The sequence below is a fragment of the Rhinopithecus bieti genome, unplaced genomic scaffold (genome assembly GCF_001698545.2).
Source record: "Rhinopithecus bieti isolate Rb0 unplaced genomic scaffold, ASM169854v2 scaffold_83527, whole genome shotgun sequence".
NCBI classification, from domain to species: Eukaryota; Metazoa; Chordata; class Mammalia; order Primates; family Cercopithecidae; genus Rhinopithecus; species Rhinopithecus bieti.
In genome coordinates, this window is record NW_016837625.1 from 1,356,290 (window position 1) to 1,370,563 (window position 14,274).

The following is a 14,274-nucleotide window of genomic DNA, read 5'->3' on the forward strand; positions in this document are numbered from 1 at the left end:
TTTTTTTTTTTTTTTTGAGGCAGAGTCTCGCTCTGTTGCCCAGGCTAGAGTGCAGTGGCATGATCTCGGCTCACTGCATTGCTTCTGATTTTTTATGAATATACGATCTGTTGTTTGGTTCTTTGTACCCATTGAGATACGTTTATCACAAATGGAGGGGTTTTTTTTTTCTCACTTTTGGTTAGACCTGACCATTGGGTCTGTGCCAAGGAAGAGGCAAAGAATGAAAAAGGCTTCATCAGTGTAAGGCTTTTGGCACTTTAGGAACTAAATCTTTCTTTCCCCCGCCCTCCAGACTTTTCTATTAGGGGCTATTATAAAACCCCAAAGGCACTTAAGTGTGGTGCGCTTCTCTTCATGACAGGTTTGTAACCAGATTCATCGACTTGGATGGCCTGTCGTGTATCCTCAACTTTCTAAAGACCATGGACTATGAGACCTCAGAGTCTCGAATACATACTTCTCTCATTGGCTGTATAAAGGCATTAATGAACAACTCTCAAGGCCGGGCTCATGTCCTGGCTCATTCTGAGAGTATTAATGTAATTGCTCAGAGTCTGAGCACAGAGAACATTAAAACAAAGGTGGCCGTGCTGGAAATCTTGGGCGCTGTGTGCCTGGTTCCCGGGGGCCACAAGAAGGTTCTACAGGCCATGCTGCACTACCAGAAGTATGCCAGCGAAAGGACCCGCTTTCAGGTGGGTGTTCCCTCGGCCTTCTTCACTCACCCCTTCTTTAAAGTCTGCTCAAACATGTGCTTTTCCTGTCCCTGAAGGGGGAACATTACTTGAGATGTCCCCTTGTGGTGATTACTCACAGTGTGACTTTAAACATTCCCTTCTTAGGTTTAAGAACCAGAGAATAGGGTATACTTTCAATAGTTGATCAATCTGGGCCTTTAGATTTGCAGAACTTGAAAATGTGGCCTTTCATCCTACATGTCATACAGCACACATCTTTTGAACCCACCAAACTGAGTGTTTCCTGAAAATTTTATAGCTTGCCATTCTTGAATTAGGATCAATACGAATAATTTTTCATATTTCACTATATTACTCAGATGTAAAAAGCAAGCAGAGGTAATGAAGCAAGGGCTTTTGTATACATGTATGTATCATGTAATAATTTTGAAATTAGAGTTTTTAGGACTGTTCTTAAGGAGAAAAAGGGTGGCTTTCTATGGGTCAGTGTAATCCTGACTAAACATAAGATTTTAAAAGTTAATTTTTGAGTATAAAAAAGTTCATAAAATGAACATAAGGTTAGTAATGTTTCAGTCCTTTGTTTTATATTTATATTTTGATAGACATTAATTAACGACTTGGATAAAAGCACTGGGCGGTATCGAGATGAAGTGAGTCTCAAGACTGCCATCATGTCCTTCATTAATGCAGTGCTCAGCCAAGGTGCAGGAGTGGTAAGAACCTTCTACAAATTAAAATATATTGGTAAAGAATAATTTATAAAAGTGATTATTATGTAGTCTAAAACCACAAATACATATTTTATTGCCCTTTTATTTTCAGGAGAGTTTGGACTTTAGACTTCATCTTCGCTATGAATTTCTGATGTTAGGAATTCAACCTGTAATAGATAAATTAAGGGAACACGAAAATTCAACATTAGATAGGTAAGTCAGACTGTTATGATGTGAGAAAGTTTCGGTGTTTTCCATCTGTGTAATGCAGTGCCTCATCAAGTGCTGGCCTGTGGTTACTTGTGCCCTGTCTGTAACATAAAGAGCTTGTATCAGAATGTTAGTTCAGCTAATGATGTCTTTATAGTAAGACTTTGTTGATGAGGGAAGCAGCACATTATGTAGAAAACTTAATGTGGGTTTTAGCGTTAGACCTGAATTCATATCCTGTCCTAGTCCTGCCTCTTACTCCTGTGTATCCTGGTGAAGTTACTTAATTTTTCTGAATTTTGCTGTTTTTATAACTGCAAAAAAATAGTGCTGGTGGTGATGATGATAATGACAATTATTTTCCAGGACTGTTGTAAGAACTGACTATAAAACCTATGGAATCACTTAGCCCCTTTGATAGGCATTCTGTGAATGTTAATTTCCACTACCTGTTCATTTCCTTGTTTGCTATCATTTCACTATGTCTAAGCTATCCCAACTTGCTTTCAGAGCTTTTCGCTACCACGTCTCTCCTCTCCTGTATATTCATATACTCCAGCATGCTCTTCTTGATATTCTGTGAACATCTCAAAAACACTCTTGTATTAGGGCCTTTGCACTTGCTGTTTCCTCAGCTTCGAAATATCTTTTGCAGATGTCCAAATTGTTTGTTCCTTAGTTCCCTGGAGAGAGACCTGTTCTAACCATTGTGTGTACATTATTTACCTCACCTGCCATCATTTTCTATTTCCTTTACATAAAATGTATCCTGGGTGTGTAGAATACATAGTAGGAGTTCAATAAATATGTGACTGAATAAATGAATGGCATGATCATTTCTTTTGTGATCTTTAATTCAGCTGGAAGTTAAGTATAGGTATATGGGCATGTTTTTCTATAAAGGGAATCCATAGTGGAATCTGAACTTGATTGCTTTTAAATTTAGTTTTAATTTAATAATTGCCTACTATATGCTAGGCATCCTAGACTTTTAAATTTTTCTCATATTGTGATCTGTTTCACTCAGGTGATATCTTTTTTACTTAGAAAGAACATGGTTAAGTTGAAGAATTCAAATTTTATTACATTGTTTCTTTTGAGATATCTCTGAAAAGTCAGGAAAAACCATGGTATTAATGTCCTCGGTCTTATGCACCTGTGTTTGTAGGATGTTCTACTTAATAACTTTTTTTTCATTATTTTTCAGGCATTTAGACTTTTTTGAAATGCTCCGAAATGAAGATGAATTAGAATTTGCCAAAAGATTTGAACTGGCACGTATGCTTACAATTATTCTGGTTTGACTCATCAGTTCACATTATTTGTCTTTGTGTGTTGTAGAGTCCACATGGACCAATTCTACCTAAAAGCAAAATCAACGCTCTGTTTTGTTTCCTAAGTGGCAGGATTAGCTTCTGTTTGCTTTGAGTTTACTTTACACTGGGGGGATTGAGGAACTTAGATGTTTGATTTGATTTCTTTTTCCTATAAAATAGGTTCACATAGACACAAAAAGTGCAACTCAGATGTTTGAGCTGACCAGGAAGAGGCTGACACATAGTGAAGCTTACCCACATTTCATGTCCATCCTGCACCACTGCCTCCAAATGCCTTGTAAGTGTGTTTGTGACTCACATGTGTGCTTCTGAATGTTTGGACATTGGCCAAAGGGTTCTGGCTCCTGCACAGTGCTGATTACATTGGATGCACACCAGGGATTCCAAGCCTTGGTTTTATGACAGCCAAGTATGTGTGTCTACACGGCTTAAGGGTTGTTACAAAATTTTTTCAATGAAACAAATTAAAATTTTGATTTTAAAAATAAAAAGTATGCCTTACAATCCGTTGAGAAAGGGGTAGAGGGTGCCTCTCAATCAAATAAATGATCATTGCATGTCAAAATTCCATACTTTGGGAAGCATTGGTGCAGATGTTATAAACATCTCTCTGGTTCGGTGGCTCTAAAGGGTGACCACCATTGACAAATATTTGTCCTAGCTTAGAAACAACTTGAAGATTTTTTTTCACTGTTCTTTTCTTTTTTAGATAAGAGGAGTGGCAACACTGTTCAGTACTGGTTACTACTAGATAGAATTATACAGCAGATAGTTATCCAAAATGACAAAGGACAGGACCCCGACTCCACACCTTTGGAAAACTTTAATATTAAGAATGTCGTACGAATGTAAGTCTTCTCTTATTCTGCTGCCTGTGAGATAATGGTGACAATGTAAGATATTTATTTTATCCTACTTCAGAGTAACAGCTGGGAGAGCCGAAATGTTCTAGGGGTCAAATATGAGTTACTATACACCTGCACTATATCTAAGTAACATCTGGTCTTAAATGGGTTTTAAGCATGCACTGACAATTTTCTCTGCAGTAGACTATTTTTGTACCTAGGGAGAATGCAGTTAGCAGTGGACCTTTTATATTTTTTGTAATAAATGCTCCTTGAACTCTTACACAGGTTGGTTAATGAAAATGAAGTTAAGCAGTGGAAAGAACAAGCAGAAAAAATGAGAAAAGGTAAATAATAAGGGCCTGATAAGAGAAGAGGCTGTGTTATTGGTTATTGGGTGACCTTGATTTCCATATATTTTGAAAATTTACATTGATGTTTCTTGACTTGGTGCAAGCAGGCTTTCTTTTTCCATCTTTTAAGGGAATTTTGCACTGGGCTTCTTAAATTGAGCTATTTTAGTTGTCATACTGATTCTCAAATATCTTATCCTTTTATTATAATCATGTAAATGTTTTGAAAAGCTTATAGCATTTGCTGTTCAGTATTCCTTAAATCAAATTTTCTTAACTAATAATAATCCAAACCCTTCCCCTATCCGTCATGGCTCTTTAAATCATACTGGGTTTTAAGAAATATAATAAGGGACTTGAGGGATTATCCAAAATTTTAAAAGAGAAGAACAGGTCACTTGGTTTCAATAATCCAATTCTGTCCATGACCTTGATTTGGTACCAGTTATAAAAAGAGAAGTCATTCAGAAAACCAGTGACCATTGCTGAGATATGTGTTATGAAACATTAGCTGGCCAGCTATTAGTGTGTATTTGAATATGTCTTTGATATTAATCCTCAGTATCAAATGATAGGAGAGACATTTATGTCCATCAGTGTGCCAGCCATACAGAGAAATGTATGTGATTTTCCTTCCTGTTTTAAAATATTAGCAAATTGAAGTTGGCGCCTTTGTGGAAACAGTCATACTGCCAGCCACCATGCTCTCACCATACTGGTTAATTGACTTCCTTTTCCTTTTCCAAGTTATTCACTCACAGCCAATGAAATACAATAACGTTCACCCCAATATTTAATGTGCTGGAAAGCAGGTCCAAGAGATGCCTAAGCATTTCCTTTTCTTTCATCACATTTCCATTGAGCAGAAAAGCAGGGCCATAACTGGTATCAGAAAATACTAAATGTGAACTAACTGCTGTTATGTTACAAGTTCCTCATATGTATTCAGATTGCTCTCAAATAAGTGATACTGCACATGCATTTTTAAAAATAAATTTCAGAAACCGCTACAAAATAATAGAAACATTGACTAAAAATCAGTGTAAAGGGATTAAACGAAAAAGAAAATAGTCAATGAGTGGATATTTTAGGAATACACTCTAGAGCATGGAGACTCAAGTGTGCAGGTTGAGGAGAGCACTTAGGATGTAAGCTTTCGAGTCATTCATTCATTCGTTCATTCGGTGAATACTTGTTGAATGCGTGTGTCAGACACTGTGCTGAGCTCTGGGTCGGAGTCTCAACTCTCCCCCTTACTAACTGTGGATGGGCTAAGTCATTTCCTCTCTTCTCCCCCAGTCTCCACCTTTGCAACCTGAGGATTAATCCTGACTCACAGCATGGTTGTGAAGATTAAATGGCAAAACAAATATAAGAACATTAGTATAGTGTCTGGCACATACTAGTTGCACAATAAATGATAGCCACTGTTGTAGGATTTAGGTGGCTGAGATGGTGCAAAAGAAAATCACCAGTGTCAGTGGGAGGAACAGGTTGTTTTAATGTTTTAAAGTGAAATCATGGGTAGAGTCTAAAAGAGGAAAGATTATAGTTAAACGTTAGTTTTTTTTTTTCCTAGAAGCTTCAGGTGACAAAATTGTATTAAAGAGGGCATATTTTGATAAAGTAGTCCAAGTGTAGAAGTGATAAGGAGACAGAAGTTCTGTGGACCTAAAAGGTAGAAAATATTTGGGGAGAATTCTCTTTAGGGCAGCACACCCAGGAAGTGCTCAATAAAAGCTTAGTGACTGAATGGTAAATAGATACCATGTGTGGAGAGAGTCATTTAGGCTGGAGCTTTCCAAACCTGGCATACATCAGGATCATCTAAGCCCTATCATCTACATACAAAATAGACTTCTTGGAATAGTATCTGGGGAGTCTTGAAATGTTGAAACTTCTCAGGTAATTCTGAAATACAGCCAGCTTCATCAAAAGCTAATGACCAGTGAGAGGAAGGCAAGTTTCTAGTCCTGAAATTGTGAAAGAAGAATGAAATGGAGATAAAAGAAGGAAAATGGGATCTAGAGACGTCATTTTTAGATATATTTCTAGAGAACTTAGGGAAGCAGCAACAGAGTGGTAGAAGTGGATTGTTGGCAAAATCCAGGGATTTTAGTGGCTTGAACTCCTCTCTGTAAACTCTAATTTGGGGGAACTCAGGAGAGAGAAGGTCAGAGATAGAGAAAACAAGAATTTAAATGTGTTACCAAATTTCAGAAATAGAGACCAGATCTATTAGTGTAGCTCTGCCCCAGAGGGTTATACCTCTAGTGGATTTATTGATATAAAAAGAATAGGAATTGGGGCCATGTATTTGAAATAAAAATCCGCAGCCTAAACTTTGTTGGTTCTCTTTTCCAAAATTCATCACGCCTTTCAGCAAGCTTATATTCATTGGCAATGTGAATATGCATTATGCTGAATTGGATGCCCTGTTTTATTATAACAGGATTGAGGAAGTCAGTAAAACTACAGCTGAGAGTCAATGTTTTTCTCCCCCATGTTACCGTGATTCTCACGTTCTACTGACACCACTCCCCTTAAGATATTTAATACTGAGATAACATTTGCTTTCATATGTCTTAATAATTGTTTACTGAAAGCATAAAACACTTACTTCAAGTAGCCTTCTGAGGGGAGATGGGAGAAGTGACTCCCTCTGGGGACAAACCCTGGGTCTGAAGGCAGCTCTTCCTCACAGGTAAGATCCTCCCTTCCAGCCTTTCTGCTGGTTGGACGTGAGCTGGCAAACCTAACTCATAAAAGCCAAACTACTCTTTGTCTCATTTCTAATTTGTGAAAAGAGGCCATTTGAATATTTATTTTTTTCTTCATATTGCTAAAGAACCATTTTAATGACAAGATTCTGAATCAAGTACCAAATAGGTACCATTCTCCTCCACAAGTAGTCACTCTCAGACTTCTGTTTTGTATTTAGAACTGTTGAGTGTAGACTTCTTCAGTCTCTTTACAGAACCTAGTTAATAACATTGTTCATCCGAAGCTTACTCAAAGTACAAACATCGTTTAGCCTTGAGTTGCTCCCTTTGATGGAGAAGAGGAATAATATTTACCTAATAAAGATCCTCATAATCTCTGCCATCATCCTCAGTCAATTTTTTTTTTTAGAGAAAATGCTTCAGCTTTGAAGACTCTCCTGTTTTCTTGTCCAATTGTTTTCACGTGTAGAGCACAATGAGCTACAACAGAAACTGGAAAAGAAAGAACGAGAATGTGATGCCAAGACTCAAGAGAAGGAAGAGATGATGCAGACCTTAAATAAAATGAAAGAGAAACTTGAAAAGGAGACTACTGAGCATAAGCAAGTCAAGCAGCAGGTGGCAGACCTCACAGCACAGCTCCATGAGCTCAGCAGGGTGAGGTCTTCCGCTCAGCTCACGGGCAGCTGCCAAGGCCTCACTGACCCTAGAGCCCCTCACCCTTAAGTAGACAGTTTCATACTGGGGGAATAAAATCTGAAACGACTCATGATTAATCACAATTAGAAGAATCACTCCCTCTGCTATCATGTAGGCGGTTTGGGGGGTGCATTTTAAAATACTATACAAATCTAAGCGCAAAGGAAATTGTATTAGCTTCTTAAAGTGAAAACTGACTTCATGAAAACCAGACTGTCTGTGATGGTGCAAGAAGTGAGAGAGATATGAATGCATCCCAGACAAGTACTTGAGTGTCAGATACAAAAGGTTGACGCAATGGAGTCCATGAAGGCCCAAAAGAGTCCATTCGACTTTACCAATCTTTTAAACATTCTCAGAAGGGTGAATTTCTCTATAATATACATTTCAGGCAAAGTTACAGACTCTCAAATTATTCAATGAATTTACTTCTTCCAATGATCTTTTCTTTTCCTATTTTTATCTTTTCAGAGGGCCATCTGTGCTTCAATCCCAGGTGGACCCTCACCTGGAGCACCAGGAGGGCCCTTTCCTTCCTCTGTGCCTGGATCTCTCCTTTCTCCCCACCACCCCACCTCTACCAAGTGAGATGCTTCCCCCTCCACCACCTCCCCTCCCTCCAGGAGGCCCTCCTCCTCCCCCAGGGCCTCCTCCCTTAGGGGCAGTCATGCCACCTCCTGGTGCTCCAATGGGCCTGGCACTCAAGAATAAAAGCATTCCTCAGCCCACAAATGCCCTGAAATCCTTCAACTGGTCTAAACTGCCTGAGGTAAGCCATTTGTTCCAATTTTCCCTCTAATGGATAGCATTAGCAGCTCACTGTGTTGTCACTGAAAGGAAAAACAGCCCTGGCTGTTCAATGATTTCATTTTCTAGTGTGGACCCAGGGTTCTCACTAGCTCAAATATTTAAGTGATAAAGCTTCTGAAATAAATGACACATTGTTTGAAACCCACTTACTCTAAGTGTCTGGTAGACTGAAAAATTTGGGATAGAAGCGCTTTTTAAATAACCATGCCTGTTCGTTTTATGTATAACTATAAACTATAGCACTTATTACATTGATGTTTCTAGAACAAACTGGAAGGAACAGTATGGACCGAAATTGATGATACAAAAGTCTTCAAAATTCTAGATCTTGAAGACCTGGAAAGAACCTTCTCTGCCTATCAAAGACAGCAGGTAACAGCATATGCCCTCCAGACACCAAAAGGTAGAAAATCATGTCTTATGCATGATCCCTGGCCCATCAGCCATGGCCATGATGTGACAGGCATATGAATTCTAGGCTGTTGGATCTATCCTGTGCATGTCCATGTCTCTGTCCAAGTGCCTGTCAGTTGTATGTGAACAGTTGAAGGTATATAAGCTCCTTGTTAGGGAGTTTCATATCTGGTATATGTCTAAGACCTTGTCTCTATTGGTGTAAAGAGTTTTGTATGCTGTCACTTGTATTTAATCAAAATGGTTCACCAGGAGAAAGTAGAAGAGTTAAATAACTTAAATTGTCACCCCACAGTGTTTGTATCTAAAGCTATTTTGGTTCATCTGAATTTTTAAAAAATACATATCAAATGGTTACCATTTGAAGCAGAATGCTTTGTGAAATGGATGGAATTTTGAGAAGTATGAAGGTTTTTAAATGACTATAATTTGGCCAGTAGATGGAACTTAGGAGTTTTTACTATATGTCATGAACAGAAGTGGGGTTGTAAAGGCTGAACAAGTGGGGAGATGGCAGTGGTGCAAATAGGACCAGAGACGCTACTGAAAAGTGAGCAAAGCTTTTGTAGTAGTAGCAAAAGCAAGTGATTTGGTGCCTGCTGGTGCTCCACGTTGACAGGCATCACTATGTGAGTCCCGGCATTGTGATAGAGCCTCTTAAAGTTAGACCACAAGAGAATGCAGCAGGGTGGCCAGGTCTGGAGAGTTTCAGAAGAAAAAAGAAAAGGTGGAGTAGGATCCCAAATCATCAAAGTCTTGAGAAGAGAAAACTTGAGTCCAGTAGTGTGAGAAGAAAGATTCTTAAGTATGACTGAAGAAGAGGAATGATGGGGAGAGCAGAGTTCATCCTAAACAGGAACACATGAATGCTGGGCCTCTTACGGGGCTTTCCTTGGGCTTTACTGAGAGGCCCTTAACTCCCAGATGAATCATGGGTGGAGCATCCTTAAACAAGCAGCAGACTTCCTAGTTGGTTTCCTTGGCTTAGTCCCCAAGAAAGAGTGTATCAGAAAAGAAGTACTGAGCACCAAAAAAGTAGATGGACTCAGGCTAGGGGGAGAAACAAAAACTAAGGGTTTTTTCTTTCATTTTGTTTTGTTTTCAAAATGGCCTTTGATACATCTGAAATGGGCGGGGGCGGGGGGAGGAAGCCAATATTTAAGTGAACATTTTCCCTTAAGAAAGGGAAAGCTTTTCTGTAATGTGTTTTATGCTAGTTTAATAAAATACAAAAATAGAGGCAGTTGCCTGCCATAGTGACATGAACCCTTAAAACAGGAGCCCTCAGCTGCCCACCCCTACTGTAAGTAGAAAGGCAAACTTGGGTAATGTTATACACACCAAATAAGGGAAAATGGAAAAAACACAATGAAGATAAGGCATTGGCCAATAGAAAGCAAAACAATTTATCTTTCAAAGGACAAAAGTTGTCTTTAGAGTCCTCGTGTGGCAGGGACTGTGACCAGACTCATTCCTGATTGGCTGCAACATGCTGCCTCTTTGTCTGTCTGCTGTCCTGAGAAGGTGTCTCCTTGGCCTTGACATGGAATCTTGAGCCATTGTAGCAAATTTCCTGATAATTCAAATAATCTTCTAACCTGGCTACGTGTCCCATTGCTTTCCCACTTCAGTTTTGATCACTGATACTGTTCCGTGCCGGTTGCCTAATATGAAGATTTAAGAACGTTCAGAAGTAAATTAAAGGAAAGAAAAGCAACAGTTGTTCCAAATGATGCTATTCAAGTGGGTTGCATTGCTATGCATGTGGGTTGCATTTATTATAAAGGCAGGTGGTTGAAAGACCTAAGTTTACAAGACTCATAATTAACTGGCTTTCAGCAGAAGGTGCAGAAGGATACTGCCAAAATGCTCTGGGACAAATATGTGGACAGTTCTCAAGAGCTCTGGGAGACAAGATTGCAGAAAGCCTAGCAATTGGGTAATTGTCTCCTAGCAACCAACACTGTTTAAGTAATCAGTAGGCATTCCAGTCAGGAGAGTCCGGAACATTTCAGTTATACTTAACACTAAGTAGACCAGTAAGTAGAATCAGTTGTGACCATATTTTCAATAGCACTTCCTGGAGAAAAATTTCAGCATACCTGATCAGCTTGAGTAATTCAAGTAGGTTTTCCCTTTTGGTACAAGAATTTGAAATGAGAATTTTTAAACTATAAATATATTTTCTAAATAAGGATAATTTGAGCCATTTTATTGAATTTACTGAATTCTGATAGAAAATCCAAAGATGTGGACACTGTAGTTGGAATATATAGGACACAGTAAAGGAAATGGGGCCCCTGTCATTGAATGTCCCCTTATCTCATGACCAATGGGAATACTCAAGACCTATGCATTTTCATCTCAGTCTTGGCAGTGCATTGTATAATTCACTTGAACTGCTCTCTTTTCTACTCCCAAATGAATACTGGAGATCTTTTTTTTTCCATGATGTCTCCTCTTTCCTCCCTCCAGAGTCATGACACCCTGTTCAAACTCTCTGGACTTCAGCCAGTTTTTGGCTAGAGGCAAAGGAACATTACAAAGGTCATGGCAGGAATACCATTACCTGTATGCATGCAACAGGAACGCTGCACAGAGTAAGATTTTGGAAAAATCTCAGTAATATCGGATTAGTATAATTTAGATGAATACTGAGAAATGACACTTATGGGATATATACAAATACACATGTATATGCACACACATATACATATACGCTTACACATATCTGCATAAAATATATCTAGTTGATTTGAGGAATCATTAAAATCAGAACTTATATTGTCTGCTTTGTATACAAAGTAATTCAAAGAACGAAAATGTGTTAAATTTTTGCACAGGCCCACAGTGTAACTTATAGTATAAAAGCAGAGATGAGAAAAAGCTGTAAATAACTATAATATGGACTACAAGATGATAATATTCAGCATCTATTACATTCCTGATAACAAGTATGATATACACAGTTCCCAGTCTCATCAACCTTAAGATTTAGTTCTCAAGGAGCTCTTATACTTATTTTCTTCCTTAATGCTCACCCCCAACTCTATGAGTAGATATTCGTATTTTATAGATAATAAAAATATGGCTTGGTGTGTATTTAGTGACTCCAAAGGGACATAATTCTCAGTTTCACTTTGTTCTTCCCCATGGTTTTTATTCATTATAAATATCAGACTTTGTATAGGATTTTCTTTAACTCCAGCTTTAAGAACAAGACTATTCCTATTCAGAATTTTTTTTCAGTGCAAATATCAGAGATGTGCAGAGCTGATGATGTAAACTTATGTGCCACATAAAATGGGATCTAACAGGCGTTATTTCTCCACTCACATTCCAAAAGTTCATTTGAAAAATCAATGTCTTGAATCTCACGTCCTCTTTTCCTCATTGAAACTACATTATACATGATTTCCAGGTCAGCCACAAAAGACTGATTTAAATGGTAGCACATTGCATAGCAGTACTTTTCAGATACAATTAAACAATATTCATCTCCATTTTGTGGGAAATCTTCACCCCTAGATGCTATAAATTCATTTCTCTCTATCCATACAATTGAATAGAGGGGAAATGAGCTAAAGGGACTACATTTACCTAAAGGGAGTCATATCTCTGTAGCAACAAATTTACAGCTCACTATCTCTTCCTTCCCCCTGGTCTTTGCTTGAGGACAGCCCTTCCTTAAGGATCCTATTGTCATCACATTGTAAAACTTTTCAAAGCCTCTGCTCTGGGTTAGGAACAAAGAATAACTGTGGTCCCAGGCTCCAGAATCCAACCTCTCCTGCTTATATGTAATACACAAGACATTTTGGGGCTCCAGTTAGAGCATTCAATGATATCTTCTGATTTTTTATAAATTATCATTTTCCTTTTTTATTCCCTTTACAATTTTATTCTATAGATATAATTTTCACATAGAAAATTTTATGATTTAAGATATTTATTTCAATAGGCTTGATCCTTAGCCATGGCACATGAAAACAGAAGAGAGAATTATAAATAGTGGTGTTTTTTGTGTTTTGTTTTTTGTTTTTTTTCTTAAGACCAAATGTAAGTTCTATAACTGGGCCTCACGGTAAGAGTTAATCAGATGCAGGGTTTTATATAAATATAGTGTATGAATTTTTCTGGATAGAGATTCTAATTTTTACCAGATTTACAAAATTCTCAAACAGATTAAAAACCATTCACGTAAGAATTATGATTATCTCTAAAGTATTGAGTCATCATCCCATTGTGGAATTCAGTCTATAGCACTATCAGCACTGCTTCCTGAAAATGCAAGTCCCAACTTCCTATTTATACTCCAAGCCCTAAGCTTTATGCTAGAAATTGCCTGGAAAAACCAGACATCCTGTTAGATGAAGCCAAATATAAGTGATTCTACCACATTTGACCCAAGCCAATTAGAAGTATCTTTTGTTATTTCCCTCTGATTTTCAGTGAATAAGCTTTCAAAAAGAATGTTAACTTACTTGAAACAGGCCTGGAAGCATCATTATTTCTAACATGCCCCTTTCAATGAAACTCATAAGCTTTATGATTTTATTTCTAATGTGCCAAGTAAAGGACTTTTAAAGAAGTGAAATCTTTAGGGTAATAATTGAAGAAACTCTGGCTTGGTATTCTTCATCCTCACCTCTAGAAGGAAAATATATTACATGGCTATTAACTATTATACTTATTGCTGATGGTGGTCACAAATGGGAGATCTTGACCAGCTGTTTTTTCAGCTTAACTGAAAACAGAGCGAAAGGGGAATAAGTGGACTTGATCATCAGCCTGAAAGATGAAATAATTGTATTATTGTAGCTTTCAAGTACTGAGCTCATACGTACGTGTCAGGTACCTATGTGTCAGGTACTCTACACAATGCATTACATGATTGTCATGTTTAATCTTCACACCAATCAGTTGTTAATTAACCACATTTTACAGACAGACAGACTGAGCCCCAAGCCACACACCCAGTAAATAACAGTTGCCTGATTCCACAGGCCTCTACACTAGAAGTCAGAAGTCTTAATTTCCTGACACTGGGAACTTATAAAATAGGATGAGTTGCCAGTGAACTTCAAAAAAGTTTCTTCTTTGAGGGTCAGACAGTAAGAGCAGAATCTAAGTTCAACTAGCAACTCTCTCTTTAAGAGAAAAAAAATAGGTTAAGATGACTTCATGGAGTTCACTTCACCATATTCTTTTTTGCCCTTGAAAGGAAACTGCTTTTACAGGAAGAGTCCTAAGGAGCTTCAGAGTAGACAACTTGGCAGTTATAATAGAGACAAAAGAAAACTGGGATATCAGAGGAGTATCCATTGTTTTTCAAATACCATTCTAGAAAAGCAGCCCCTCCTTGTATGGCTAGACAAGGGGAGGACACATTCTGTTTCCCACTAGAGGAATTATGTGAAACAGCTCATCTGTGTAAAATCGGCCTTGGCAGTGCTGCTGAGACCA

The 14,274-nt window shown here is 38.1% G+C and overlaps 1 protein-coding gene across 1 annotated transcript in view; it reads left to right on the top strand.

Annotated features, from left to right (window-relative positions):
• Positions 1–14,274, top strand: part of DAAM1 (dishevelled associated activator of morphogenesis 1) — a 185,936-nt gene that overhangs the window by 137,306 nt on the left and 34,356 nt on the right. Inside the window, 11 exon segments of the mRNA XM_017865861.1 lie at positions 365–698; positions 1,307–1,417; positions 1,527–1,630; positions 2,835–2,901; positions 3,124–3,241; positions 3,674–3,812; positions 4,098–4,156; positions 7,355–7,542; positions 8,056–8,144; positions 8,146–8,353; positions 8,659–8,766. Coding sequence (XP_017721350.1) covers positions 365–698; positions 1,307–1,417; positions 1,527–1,630; positions 2,835–2,901; positions 3,124–3,241; positions 3,674–3,812; positions 4,098–4,156; positions 7,355–7,542; positions 8,056–8,144; positions 8,146–8,353; positions 8,659–8,766 — 1,525 coding nt within the window.